The following is a 13897-nucleotide window of genomic DNA, read 5'->3' on the forward strand; positions in this document are numbered from 1 at the left end:
TTTTTGGTTTTGGAGGTTTCATCTCGCTGGCAATATGATATCCGAGTGTTATGCTGCCAACATTGATGCATATGGAGAGCATGGACATACTTTAGAAGCCGAGGAAGTCTTCATTCGATCCCAAGAAAGGAAGAGTCCAAGTGTTCTTGAGTTTAATGTGATGATTAAAGCTTATGGCATAGGGAAACGCTATGATAAAGCATGTGAATTGTTTGATAGCATGCAGAGACATGGGGTAGTTGCAGACACATGCAGCTATAGCTCTCTCATACATATTTTAGTCACTGCCGACAAGCCGCAGATTGCTAAGTCATATCTGAAAAAAATGCAGGAGGCAGGATTAGTGAGAAATTGTGTCCAATATAGTGCTGTGATTTCCAGCTTTGCAAAACTAGGGCAATTGGAAATGGCAGATGATACATATAAGGAAATGATTAGGTACGGTGTGCAGCCGGATGTTATAATTTATGGGGTGTTGATCAATGCTTTTGTTGATGTTGGAAGGGTTAAAGAAGCCATTGCTTATGCCGATGAAATGAAAAGAGTCAGGTTGCCAGGAAATACTGTCATGTACAATTGTTTGATCAAGTTGTACACAAAAGTTGGCAACCTAAAACAAGCAGAAGAAACATTCAAGTTGCTTCAATCATCAGAAGGAGGTGCTGCTGTATGGTCTTGTAATTGTATGATTGATCTTTATGCTAAGCAATCTATGATCGACCAAGCGAAGGGGATATTCGAGACATTGAAGAGAAAGAGAGCTGCAAACGAATTCACATTTGCAATGATGCTAAGTTTGTACAAGAAACTTGAGAGGCTTGATGAAGCCATTGAAATTGCAATGCAGATGAGAAAATTGAAGCTCTTGAAGGATCCGAAAAGTTACAATAGTGTGCTTGATCTGTATATCATTGCTGGGAGAGCCAAGGATACGATAGATACCTTCAGGGAAATGGTAAGAGCTGCCGTTAAACCTGATAATTGTAGTTTTAGATCACTTGGAAATCTTTTGGTGAGATATGGAGTGTCAAGGGAAAGTGTTAGAAAATATGAAGTGTTGATGAAAAAGGATCCTTCTCATGGTCTTCAGGCATGGACTTCAGCACTTTCAAGTGTTCTTGAAGTAGATGATGATTGTGGTTCTGATTGTGATAGTGAATAGATATGTCATCTGCAAAGACCTTGATAGATTTTGCAGAATTTTGTTTACTTAAATCATATCATGTATATAAACCAGCTAGGTATGAAATATAATATTGGAATTCTTGGTGTAGCTTGATTGGTTTTGCTGCATATTATGTTGTATAACATTAAATTTGAGTGCTGTAAAAATGTAAAATCATTTTGCTTTTAAGAAATGGGTCATAGGATTTCTTTGTATTTAGAGGAAAAGGCTCGCTATTTATTTTCAATTGCTGACCTAATTTGCTTGTTGAAAATATCACAAGAATCAGAAAAAAAAATCACAATGTGAGTAATGTAAACACCAAGAAAGGTAGCACCAAAATTTTAGAGGAGATCCTCTCAGTCGTTATCACATCTTTTCGCGGTTGCTTTCTTGTCCCCAGCTCCATCAAGAATGATGGTATCATCTTTAGACATTGTCAATCACCTTGATCATTAAGAACTTTAGTTGTCAAAATTTAAAATTCAAAATAGCTACCGTTACAACATTTAAATTAAAAGTTTATAATTTTAAGAGGAAAAGCCCAGCCTAGTCTTTAACCATTTTACGAATTTCCATTCTGTCTCTCATCAATTAGAAAATGACACTGGGGCTCCTAATCACTAACTCTGTCAGACTTTCCGCCCCCTCCGTTAATGTCTCCATTCTAACTGTTTGCTTTTCTTGAAATGTGTCAAGATTAAAGAATGCTTATGAGTAGCTATTATGTGTCCAAATTCTTAGTTTTTTTCAAAAGACATTACATTAAATAATGCATAATGCCTCAAATTACAAAACATGTATTCATAGAAAGTTAGAAACTTTTACCAAGAATATGATTTAAGGGTAATTCTTGTTCTAGACTTTGCCAATATGTACCTCCCTCGGTGGCGATAAATGGTGGGCGTAATATAGATGACTTCGTATATCTGTTTGTTGTGTATATATTTGATGTCCGCAAAGTTTGACATGTGTATGTCTTTGTGGTAATAGGCTGATAGTTGCTGATGAATTAGATTACCCAATAACCAAAGACAGGGATGTGCTCCGTGACCATTTCATGCTTACCACTTTCCCATTTTCTAGTTGTATATTAATAGGTAAATTGCTTACAAGATGTAAACTTGTTTCTGACTCTATTTTTGTTCTTGTCTTGTGAACTTGGTTACGAAGTACGGAGCTTTATTTGAAGGAAGAAAGAGGAGGGTGCAAGTGCCACAAGTTCGGATAATAGGACCCCCTTTGCCAAAATAAAGGTCTTTGTGGAAGGTTCTCGAATGGGCAGAGATGGGTTGGGCCAGAAAGTTGGTGGGTGACGCCGATTTCCTTGACTCTACTCCCTTCGCGAAGCTATTGGACTCGTGCGTTCGATCAAAGTTCGTTAGTGACGTGCGTCGCATTCATGCTCGAATTACTAAGTCGCAGTTTTCGTCGGAGATCTTCATTCTGAACAGGCTCATAGATGCTTATGGAAAATGCGGTTGTTTGGAGGACGCGCGCAAAGTGTTTGACCATATGCCCCAGAGGAACACTTTCAGTTGGAATGCAATTTTAAGCGCGTTGGCGAAGCCCGGTTGTCTTGATGAGGCTTTGAACATGTTTAACTCAATGCCGCAACCTGACCAGTGCTCGTGGAATGCTATGGTGTCAGGTTTTTCCCAACACGGTTGCTTCCAGGAAGCTTTGAGATTCTTTGTTGGCATGCACCGTGAGAATTTTGTGCTTAATGAGTACTCATTTGGGAGTGCGCTAAGTGCTTGTGCAGGGTTAACTGACTTGAATTTGGGGATTCAAATCCACGCTTTGATGTCAAAGAATCATTACTCATCAGATGTTTATATGGATTCTGCTCTTGTTGATATGTACTCTAAGTGTGGGGTTGTGGCCTCTGCTCAGAGAGCTTTTGATGGCATGAGCACAAGGAACATTGTTTCTTGGAACAGCTTGATTACATGCTATGAGCAAAATGGTCCTGTTGAAAAAGCTCTAGAGGTTTTTGTAAGAATGATGAATAGTGGGATTGAACCTGATGAAGTTACTCTAGCCAGTGTAGTAAGTGCTTGTGCAAGCTTGTCAGCAATTAGGGAAGGATTGCAAATTCATGCTCGTGTTATGAAACAGGACAAATTCCGGAGTGATCTTGTGTTAAACAATGCATTGGTTGATATGTATGCAAAGTGCAAGAAAGTGAATGAAGCTAGAACGGTGTTTGATAGGATGCCATTTAGGGATGTGGTGTCTGAAACCTCTATGGTTAGTGGATATGCAAGGGTGGCAAGCGTGAAAGCGGCGAGGCTGATGTTTTCTACCATGATGGAGAGGAATGTGGTGTCCTGGAATGCCCTTATAGCGGGTTATACACAAAATGGAGAGAATGAGGAGGCTGTTAAACTTTTTCTCCTCCTCAAGAGGGAATCCATTTGGCCAACTCATTACACCTTTGGGAACCTGCTCAATGCATGTGCAAATCTTTCTGATCTGAAGCTTGGCAGACAGGCTCATACTCACATTTTGAAGCACGGATTTTGGTTCAAGTCCGTAGATGAATCTGATATTTTTGTCGGAAATTCTCTCATTGACATGTACATGAAATGTGGATTGGTTGAAGAAGGATGCCTAGTTTTTGAACATATGAAGGAAAGGGATAATGTTTCATGGAATGCGATGATAGTCGGATATGCACAAAATGGTTATGGTATAGAGGCCCTTGAAATTTTCAAGAAAATGCTGGTATCAGGAGAAAAACCAGATCATGTAACTATGATTGGGGTTCTATCTGCATGTAGCCATGCAGGACTTGTTGAAGAAGGACGTCATTACTTCCATTCAATGAGGATTGAGTTTGGTTTAGCACCATCAAAGGACCATTATACATGCATGGTTGACTTGCTCGGTCGGGCTGGTTGCCTTGATGAAGCGATAAAATTGATAGAAGAAATGCCAATGCAGCCTGATTCTGTTGTCTGGGGATCTTTACTTGGGGCCTGCAAGGTTCATCGAAACATTTCATTAGGAAAATATGTGGCGGGAAAGCTCATAGAAATCGATCCCTTGAACTCTGGACCTTATGTTTTACTTTCAAATATATGTGCTGAACTTGGTAGATGGAAAGATGTGGTGAGGATCAGGAAACAGATGAGGCAACGGGGAGTGATTAAGCAACCTGGTTGCAGTTGGATCGAAATTCAGAGTTGCATGAATGTTTTCATGGTGAAAGATAAACGTCACCCTCGAAGGAAGGACATCTATTTAGTTCTGAAAATTCTTACAAAACAGATGAAGCAAGATGGCTACGTGCCAGAAGTTGATGAAGAGATGTGTGAGGAAGAAAGTGATTCTGAACTTAACTTGCATTGTGAAATGGAAATGCCAGTAGAGGCTGCACTTGGATAGAGTATGAAATTTCTTATGGCAAATGCTTTCTGGCATCCTTCACTTCGGACATTAAACCTTTTCTCTTTCTTGAAATCAGGGTATTGGCCAGAAACTCAGGATCAGGATCCTCCAAAACTTTTTTCAAAGCCAAGTTGAATGTACAGCTATTAAGCTAAAGCTGTAGGGCCTTAACCATAATTTTTAGTTCGTTGGTACTATTTGATTCCCCATCCATCATAGAGAACTCCTATTATTCCTTGATTTTGATCATGTTATGTTTGCTTGCCAGAACAATGAGCAAAAGAAAGTTTTGAAGGGCCTTTACAGAATGGACACATCCTTTGTACGTGACTACATGTATATCATTTGGCACTTTGCCATTACCCTTCAGGTATTTTAGAACTACGATAAAAAATATTTTCTCAGTTTCTTACTTTCTCTGAATATAGAGTTGTAAATCAGACTTACTGAACAAGCATGGTAAAAAGCTCTTCAGTTGTAGAATCATCCTATTTTTGCTATTTGTAAGAACAATGCTATTTAACTAGAGAATCGGACAATTTTTATTTTATAAAAGAAATTACCAGGGAAGAAGGAATCTAGATGATGAAGAGAACGACGGGGGTTTGAATTGATTAAGTAATCATCAAAAACATAAAGCTAATACAACTCTGGCACTGACCAGACATATATACATATTTTATAAATAGCTGTTTGAAGAGAAATCCATGTGAATGAGTGAGTGGTGGTTATTATCTGCAAGAGTATTATTCTTTTTCTCATTGTGTGGGTGGTGGTTCTGCAAGTATTGCCACCTCTTTCATTTTCACTCCTAGTGAACGAATTAAGCAGCAGATGCAAGTTGGGTGTCATTATCGCAGCCGTTGGTATGCCTCAGCCCTTATTATCATCTGTACTTGTCATCACTTCTTGATCTGATTGAGGATGCCTTGGCTTTTTGTGTTTTCTGAATCTATTCAATCATTGCAATCTATATTCACTGTTACAAAAGATATATTGTATTGATTTTATGTTTCCCTGCTTATGAATATAATCTATGCAGGGATGCTTTGGTTGGAATATTCAGAAATGCTGGTTTTCCATCCATTTATGCAGGTTGGGGAGCTATACTGTGGCAAAATGTTCCACATTCAATTATCCAAGGTTAATAATAGGCATTTCAACTTTCATTACATGTTCTCTGTAGTATCAGGTGTCAGGAATTGGTGGTTTGCTATTTTCTATATTTGTTGCCAACTTTGACCCTGGACATTTTCATGTCTTAATATGAGTGTAGAGGAAGCTTCGTATGATTGTTGATTTTTCATTTCTAACCTCTGCTGTTAATATTCTTCTGCAATCGCTTTTCTGAGTTCTTTGGGATAAGGTTTTGTTTATGGCTATTTTCTGTGAACAGTTATAGTTTTATAGATATGAAAGGTTGAAAAAAGTGATGCCATCTTTGTCATCTATTATTCAACCTAACGCATTTCAGACTGTAAGTTCGTGTGTTCCTTGTGCTTTCATAGTCTTTATTTTGTCTCACTAAGATGCATGTGTTTATGATCATTTTACAAATTTTTGTAGTTAATCTGTGGAGGATTAGCTGGATCTACTGCTGCTTTGTTCACAACTCCTTTTGATGTGATCAAAACAAGACTACAGACATAGGTTTGTAATAGGAAACCCTCCATTTTATTAATTCTTGTTGCTACTTTGAAGTGCACTATCAGCAACACTGATGATATAAATTGAACTGGTGCTGCCACATAATTGTTGAAAATAAACCTTAAGATCTAAACACTTGGTGTCGCTCTTTGTCATAGCATGAATTATTTATTTATTTATTTTTGTAGAAATAAAACCAGAGTTGGTGGTGCTTGAACGGAGATAGATTACTGGAGAAAAGGTTAATGGTGCATCAACTGTATATTTTAATACATGCAGTATGCGGTGGCTTGGCTTGGTGGACCCGAAGGTGCACAAATATAGTACGAGGAAAATTTTGTATTCATGTATTCAATTAAGTGTGTGTTTGAATTAAAGTTTGCAAACAGAAATTTGTATAAAATTGATTTTAATCAAAAGTGAGTTGATATTAAAGTGGTTTATGTTTGATAATTTTTCATACACAAAAAATAATAAGAATTCTATCAAAAATAATATGTATGAGAGAATATTATAAAAAAATAAAATTTATCATATGAACAATAAAAGACAAAATTAGTAAATAAAAAATAAATTTTAATCTAATAAAAAAATAAATGCAAAAATTAGAATTTTTAGTTTTAGATAAATATAGGTTAAAGGGTAGAATTACGTTTACGTTTAGAACAAGAAAAAATAATAAAACAAAAGAGTGAAGAGCTTTCAAAAAGACTAAACATGTCTGATGCTCCAATGCTAAACTAAACAATTCTAAATAGTTTTCCTCTATAAATTAGAGCTTGTGTTACAACCTTGAAAATAAAAAAAATAAAGAGTTTTTTTTTTCTCCCTGAAAGTTCTCACGGATTACGGATTAATTTAACCCCAGTATCCAAAGTTTGGTTGATATGTATAAATCAATAAAATAGCATGAATGCAAGGCAAGGTATAGATAGCAATCAAAATGTCACAACAATAATAATAAAAATAACAATTATTATTATTAGAAATAGTTTAACTTATATTTAATTGGATCTATTTTGTCATATAAAATAATTTATAGATAATTTTATATTTCAGTATCGTTTATATTAATTCTTTAAGACATTTTAAATCGGAATAAACATTCCAAAATGATCAATCAAATAAAGTTTGATTTTATTGATATTTATTTGGACCTAAAAAAAAATCCAAATACATAGGATTTCCGTGAATAAATACTAAATGTACGAGGCCTGCTATACATACAAGCCTTTTTGGCTTACAAGTTATACAAGTTAGTCCAAATTCAAGAAAAAAATACGCGCACCACTCCTTTAAAATTGAGCGTCCAACGCACGTGTTCATTATGCTGCACTCTTCCTCTTATTCCTCAATCAAAACGCAAACCGTCAAGATTCAAGGAACATTCGCAACAAACTATGATTTTGCGAAGAGTAGAAGAATCAAGAAGAAAAGATACAAAATCTCCATAAAAAATCACCAGAAAAAACGAAAAAACATTATTCAAGGTACTGTTTTACTGTTCTTCTAGATTTTTTTTTCTAGATTGTCTCTGCCATGGGCTTCATCATTAACCAGCAAAACATTAAAAGATTTCAAGAAGAAATATACTGTCTCCCCCCTGATATTGGGTGTATTTCTTAAATCCTTTGGGTGTATTTCTTAAATCTTTTGGGTTTGTTTCTGTAATCCTTTGGGTGTATTTCTGTAATCGTTTGGTTTATTTCTGTAACCGTTTAGGTGTATTTCTGTAATCCCTTGGGTGTATTTCTATAATCCTTTGGTGTATTTCTGTAATCGTTTAGGTGTATTTATGAAGTTCCATTATCTTCAAAACAATTTCAAAGCTTGATTTCAGAAACCATGAAAATCGAAAAAAACAGAAGGAGATCGAAGGCAAAGAGAGAACGCACGAAGGAGATTGAACAAATTTGGCTAGAAATTCGAAAAAAGGAAACGAAATCTTTTGAAAAATGGAACTTATATATTCACGCGTTAATTGATTTGGATTGATTTAAAAGTTTGTTAAAGATACCCGTAACATAAGCAGCGTGTTTATGAGATTTCGTTCTCTTCAAACTTGTAAAGATTGTAAGCACAAAACACTTGTATGTAGAGATTAATCGTAAATGTATATACTTAAATATTAGTAAAATTTTATACCTGGATAAAATGAAAAATTATGATTTTGAGATGAATAACTAATAAAATAATATATATTTAAGTATTACAAAAAATTAAGTATTATTTTACACTATATAAATCATCATAATCTAACAAAGATTATATCATTAGATTAAACGCCATAAAAAAAAAACTTAACATTGCATCTTGTTACCATTTATCTCAAGGTATAATTCTTTACTCATATCATAATATCATATCATCATATCATGTATATAAACCAGCTAGGTATTGAATATAATATTGAAATATTGGTATAGCTTGATTGGTTTTGCTGCCTATTATGTTGTATAACATTAAATTTAAGTGCTGTAAAATGTTTTTCTTTTCTTGTTGATTTTCTAACGATATCCTCTCCTTATATTTCCTTTCAACCTGTGAGATTGGTTTTCTTATTAGTGTGCTCTCAGAATTAATGTGAAAAGATTACGTTAATAATTTATTTAAAAATCAATACTTGCACTAACTAAAAATAACTTGTTGACCGTGACAAAAAATATGAGTAAAGAACATACATCAGTAATTAATTTATTTATTTTATAAAAAAAATCCCTATATTGTATACACTAGTGGAAGAGATGTAAGCAATCTGACTATACAAAATATTTTGTAAGAATCAATTTTACTAAGGAAGAACATTTGTATTAGCAAAAACATGATGAATACGAAAAGAATAGAAGAAACATTATTACAAAATTTTTGTCACTTTTGGACATATCAAATTATTTAAATTCATGGTAAAAACAATTATTTAGTACATGTAAAGCTAAGGGGGTTAACTTTAACCGTCAAATTAGTAGAGACCTCTTTCAATTGACAATTTCACAGGGAAACAACGTTCTGTAGATCACACTGTAAAAATGTCTCAAATATCTTATTTGTTATCATTGCAACAACAAAAAACCCTTCCTAACTATCTATTTGATCTCTCACTATGAATACACACGGATGCTTTGTGATAACAAATAAGACACAGGCTATAAATTAGTGAAGCACCATTCTTTTTCAAGTATTAATAATCAAAAGGAAGCCAAACTAATAATCCATGCCACCCATACCACCCATACCACCCATGCCACCAGCCATTGAAGGAGCCTCGTCATCCTTTGGGAGTTCAGAAACAACAGCCTCAGTTGTTGTCATCAAAGATGATACACTGCACAAAAATTTTGATAAGCAAAATTATATAATAAACAATTAAACATAAACAAAAACAGAGTTATATCCAGGTCGGATTTCTTAGCATCTTTTACCTGGCTGCGTCAACCAAGGCGGTTCTAATAACCTTCAGTGGATCAATAATTCCAGCTTTAACCATATCAACGTATTCACCTGATCATGAGAAAAAGAAGTTAATAGGAAAATCAGTGATGCTGCTTGGCCTTATCTTTTGACATGTAAACATCAATTAAAAATAAAGCAAGGAACACTAACCTTTTGCTGCATCATACCCAAGATCAGGGTTGTTCTGTTCCAAAAGTTTGCCAACAACAACAGCACCCTCAACTCCCGCATTGGTCGCAATTGTGTGCACAGGAGTCTGGAGTGTTTTTCAATTCAGTTAATAGTATAGCAAGTAAATAAGAGTGGAACTTGTGATAAAATATACTACATCCCAAAGTAATGGAGGAGAAGGCCTCAAACGAAACAGTAAGTTACAATAAAGACGAGCAATTTGTTTAAGGACAAAGNCTAACCTTTAAAGCATTTTGGATAATTTGTACACCTATCTTTTGATCAAAGTTGGCAGTTGGAAGCTTATCTAACTCACTTGATGCATAAAGAAGAGCAACACCACCACCTGTGCAGAACATAATATGTAGTTATATCAGGTCTGATTTAGGATGTGAAACTGAGTATACAACTGCAAGTGCTAATAACTTACCAGGTACTATGCCCTCCTCTACGGCGGCCTTGGTTGCATTCAAGGCATCTGTCACTCTATCCTTCTTCTCACCAACTTCAGCCTCACTAGCTCCTCCAATCTGTGAAAGGCAAGTTTCTTATGTTAATATTATCAGTGTAGAACCTTAACATGTTACCAGGTAAGAGACCACTGAGAATCTGGATCAACTTAATAATCCCACCTTAAGAACTGCAACACCCCCAGAAAGCTTGGCCAGTCTTTCCTGCAACTTTTCCTTGTCATAATCTGAAGTGCTATTTTCAATTGCTGACCTAATCTGCTTGTTGAAAAGATCACAAGAATCAAGTCAGGAAAAAAAAAAAATACAATGTGAGTAATGTAAACACCATCAAAGGTAGCACCAAATTTAAGAAGAGATCCACTCAAACCTGATCACATCTTTCCTCAATTGCTTTCTTGTCACCAGCTCCATCAAGAATGACAGTATCATCTTTAGAAATTGTCACCTAGATTATTAAGAACTTTAGTTGTCAAAATCAATTAAAATTAAGCCAAAGACTTTATTTTCAGCTTAAACACTAGCTTCTGAATTATGGTGTACATGCTCTAACAAAACTCTATTGTCCATTAAATTATATAACAAATCCAGCAAGAAAGAAAGGTTACCTTTTTGCAAGTGCCAAGCATTTCCGAATGCACTTTTTCAAGATTCATGCCAAGCTCTTCAGTGATAAGCTAAAAGGGATATAAAAAGTGTATCATTCATAAGCTGTTTAACATAGGATTTTACTTTATAGTAATAAGTAATAACCTCAGTAACAGAACACTTACTTCACCTCCTGTAAGAACAGCAAGATCATGGAGGCCTGACTTCCTATTTTCACCAAAACCAGGTGCTTTGATGGCACATACCTGAGCCAATGCAACAAATAACACACAAGATAAGCATAAAAGGATCCTAAATCTGACTTGAACGCAAAAGGTAAATCTCTCGGCTAGTGTAACAAACCTTTATTCCAGCACGAAGCTTGTTTAGAATGAGAGTTGCAAGGGCATCACTTTCCACATCCTCTGCAACAATCAACAGAGGTCTTTGTTTCTGATAACAAAGAAATGTCAACCAATCACATACTACAAAAGTTGATACTTTAAAAAAAAAAAAAGGAATACCAAAAGGAAATTGTTGTTGCTAACCTTTAAAGCCAACTCTAATACTTTGACTATAGCATTAATACTCGAGATTTTCTTCTCATGGATTAGAATCAGTGGATCCTCAAGTTCCTGTAGTCGTAATTTACATATAACATGTTAAAAAGAGGCTATTCTATAAACTTAAAAGTAAAGAGGTAGAGAGGGAACATACACATTTCTGGTTCTTCTGGTTAGTTATGAAATATGGAGATATGTATCCCCTGTCAAGCTTCATTCCTTCAACAACTTCTAACTCATTGTACAGAGTCTTGCCGTCCTGAAACAGGTTAAAGTTAGAGCTGAACAGATGCAGTATCATGGGCATAAATATCCAAGACCATCAGACACAAAGAAACTAGAAACCAAAGAAAAAATAAAGTTCCCAAGTTGCAAATATAAAAACTTACTGAGATTGTGATTACACCCTCTTTGCCAACTTTCTCCATAGCCTTTGCAATTAGCTCACCAATTTCTCTCTCCCCATTTGCTGATATTGTCCCAACCTATCATCATAAATTTTAAAATGGGAAGTTCAGTCTCAAAATAGCTGCTGCTGCTGCAACAATATGCCCATCATAAGTTCTAACGAAACCTGAAACACAAACCTGGGCTATTTCTTCAGAAGTACTAATCATCCTTGCCCTGCTTTTCAGGTTTGTCACCACAGCATCAACAGCCATATTTATACCTCGCCTCAGGTCCATTGCATTCATTCCAGCTGCAACTGACTTGCACCCTTCCGTAAAAATGGCTCGAGTAAGAACAGTAGCACATGTGGTTCCTGCCAAAAGGAATAGGCCCTTGTTATTATGTTACAGTAGCAACATTACCAAAATAACTGCACAACATCAGCATAAGAAATGTAACAGTATTTTGAAAATGTGCCATGTCCTAGGAATGAAGACAAACCAGTTACCAACTGTCAAAAATCCATGCATAACCATGAATGAAGACTTCACTTACCATCACCAGCAACATCATTAGTTGCATTTGCAACCTGTTTCACAAGACTAGCACCAATATTCTTGACCTTATCCTTGAATTCAATGCTCTTTGCAACTGTTACTCCGTCTTTTGTTACTTTTGGGGCACCAAAACTTTGCTCAATCACCACATTACGCCCCTAACATCAGAAGATACTTCATATCAACAATCAATATGAATATTGAAAACAATAAATACAAATACGACAATTTAAATAAATTTAAGTTACAGAACAGAAATATACATTAAATAAAAATGTTATAACTACGTACAAAAAGATAAACTTTAACGGCATATTCATAAAAACATAAAAATGAAATAAAGATACAATTAAAGAAAATAAGTAGTCTAGACAAATTTATCTTAAATACTTCAACTAATGAACTTCCATTGTAAGAATATTTAATAAAAACAAAACCTTTATAAAAACAAAACCTTTAGAGAGATAAAAACAAATAAGAATCCAGAGCATAATACAAATATTAGTATAGGTACATATAGCAACGTTGAAGTATCCATGACCATGAATCATAGCTTGTAATCATATAAAATGAAGAGACGACAATTGATATCTTCCATTCCTACTTCAAAAGGCAGTTCCTTTGCAAGAGAACAAATATCGATTGAATAAAAAGTCCCGGATCAGCATTCATTCATACATGTTTAAGTTTCATTCCAAACCCCTTCCACTGATTCTACCAATCTATACTAATCCCGTTGTAACAATCAAACACATAATCCGCTTATAAATTACCTTAGGACCCATTGTAACTTTGACAGCGTCGGCAAGCTCTTCAACACCCTTAAGCATCACAGCGCGAGCTTCCACGCCGAATCTAATGTCCTTTGCCGCATAGTTCCTGTTCCAGTTCAACCTACTTCCAATCTGTATCGCACAACGGTACACAACACCAATCAGCAAAAAAGAAAAAAAAAATCACGAAAAAAAAATTGAAATTCCATTAAAGTAAAGAAAATCACCTGTTGACTGCTGCTCCTAGCAATCCTGCAACAGAATAATCATTCAAAAACAGTGAGACATTACATCAAATCAAAATACATATACACAGTAATTAACATTGCAGGATCTATCTGTGAACAATACTCAAGAAATGAATATAGAAAACACATAAATGTAGCAACTAGCAAGATTCAAAAGCTTTGTGAGTTGAAAAAGGAGGGACTGTCATTGGTGTCTTACTTAGCTTTTGAGGCAAGAGAAGCGGCAAAGCGGTACATGGTGGTGGATTGAATTTAGCAAAGTAAAACTGAGAAATGCACCGAGAAATTGAAGGGCTTAATGGTTGAGATGAACAATGGAGCACACTTCCTTTTGAGATGGTAACAGAAACCTCTAGAAGCAGCAGCTACCAGCAGGGTTTAGGGTTTTGTGTTTTTTTTATTATTTATTTATTTATTTATTATTTATTATTTATTCTATTTATAATTTATAATCATTTTTCTTTTTATGTTCTCAACTA

The 13897-nt window shown here is 35.2% G+C and overlaps 3 protein-coding genes across 16 annotated transcripts in view; 2 read left to right on the forward strand and 1 right to left on the reverse strand.

Annotated features, from left to right (window-relative positions):
• LOC107616068 (pentatricopeptide repeat-containing protein At3g23020) overlaps positions 1 to 1384 on the forward strand; it is a 6287-nt gene extending 4903 nt beyond the window's left edge. For all 3 annotated transcript variants that reach the window (XM_021112732.1, XM_021112734.1, XM_021112733.1), the window contains one exon: positions 1 to 1384. This exon is cut by the window's left edge and continues 1420 nt beyond it. In XM_021112732.1, coding sequence (XP_020968391.1) covers positions 1 to 1162 — 1162 coding nt within the window. In that variant the 3' untranslated portion in view covers positions 1163 to 1384.
• Positions 1 to 6643, forward strand: part of LOC107617744 (pentatricopeptide repeat-containing protein At2g13600) — a 10438-nt gene extending 3795 nt beyond the window's left edge. Inside the window, exons 2-8 of one of the 12 annotated variants that reach the window (XM_021112743.1) lie at positions 2339 to 4559; positions 4638 to 4752; positions 4830 to 4931; positions 5604 to 5704; positions 5958 to 6038; positions 6128 to 6211; positions 6397 to 6643. In XM_021112743.1, the coding sequence (XP_020968402.1) occupies positions 2453 to 4558 (2106 nt within the window). In that variant the 5' untranslated portion in view covers positions 2339 to 2452 and the 3' untranslated portion in view covers position 4559; positions 4638 to 4752; positions 4830 to 4931; ... (2 more) ...; positions 6128 to 6211; positions 6397 to 6643. Of the gene's footprint in view, positions 1 to 2338; positions 5428 to 5603; positions 5705 to 5957; positions 6039 to 6127; positions 6212 to 6396 lie in introns of all 12 variants that reach the window. The other 11 variants (XM_021112740.1, XM_021112737.1, XM_021112742.1 and 8 more) reach the window with 11 other exon arrangements.
• Positions 9150 to 13799, reverse strand: LOC107618497 (chaperonin CPN60-2, mitochondrial). Its single transcript, XM_016320594.2, has 18 exons — positions 13618 to 13799; positions 13398 to 13422; positions 13171 to 13302; positions 12396 to 12555; positions 12038 to 12213; positions 11840 to 11935; positions 11605 to 11709; positions 11436 to 11522; positions 11251 to 11340; positions 11073 to 11153; positions 10908 to 10976; positions 10670 to 10747; positions 10462 to 10557; positions 10260 to 10359; positions 10072 to 10175; positions 9809 to 9914; positions 9628 to 9706; positions 9150 to 9530 (listed from the first exon to the last, which is right to left on the reverse strand). Exons 1-18 carry the CDS (start codon positions 13653 to 13655, stop codon positions 9410 to 9412), a joined length of 1743 nt encoding a protein of 580 aa, XP_016176080.1. The 5' UTR covers positions 13656 to 13799; the 3' UTR covers positions 9150 to 9409.

Source organism: Arachis ipaensis, chromosome B09, assembly GCF_000816755.2.
Source record: "Arachis ipaensis cultivar K30076 chromosome B09, Araip1.1, whole genome shotgun sequence".
In the NCBI taxonomy this organism is placed as follows: Eukaryota; Viridiplantae; Streptophyta; class Magnoliopsida; order Fabales; family Fabaceae; genus Arachis; species Arachis ipaensis.

Excerpts from the sequence above, each read along its gene's own strand:
- LOC107618497 (XM_016320594.2), bottom strand. The coding sequence starts at position 13,655 with ATGTACCGCTTTGCCGCTTCTCTTGCCTCAAAAGCTAA. Across the intron at positions 13,303-13,397 it reads CTAGGAGCAGCAGTCAACAG|ATTGGAAGTAGGTTGAACTG; the intron begins GTGATTTTCTTT and ends TGTGCGATACAG. Across the intron at positions 11,710-11,839 it reads AGGGTGTAATCACAATCTCA|GACGGCAAGACTCTGTACAA; the intron begins GTAAGTTTTTAT and ends AACCTGTTTCAG.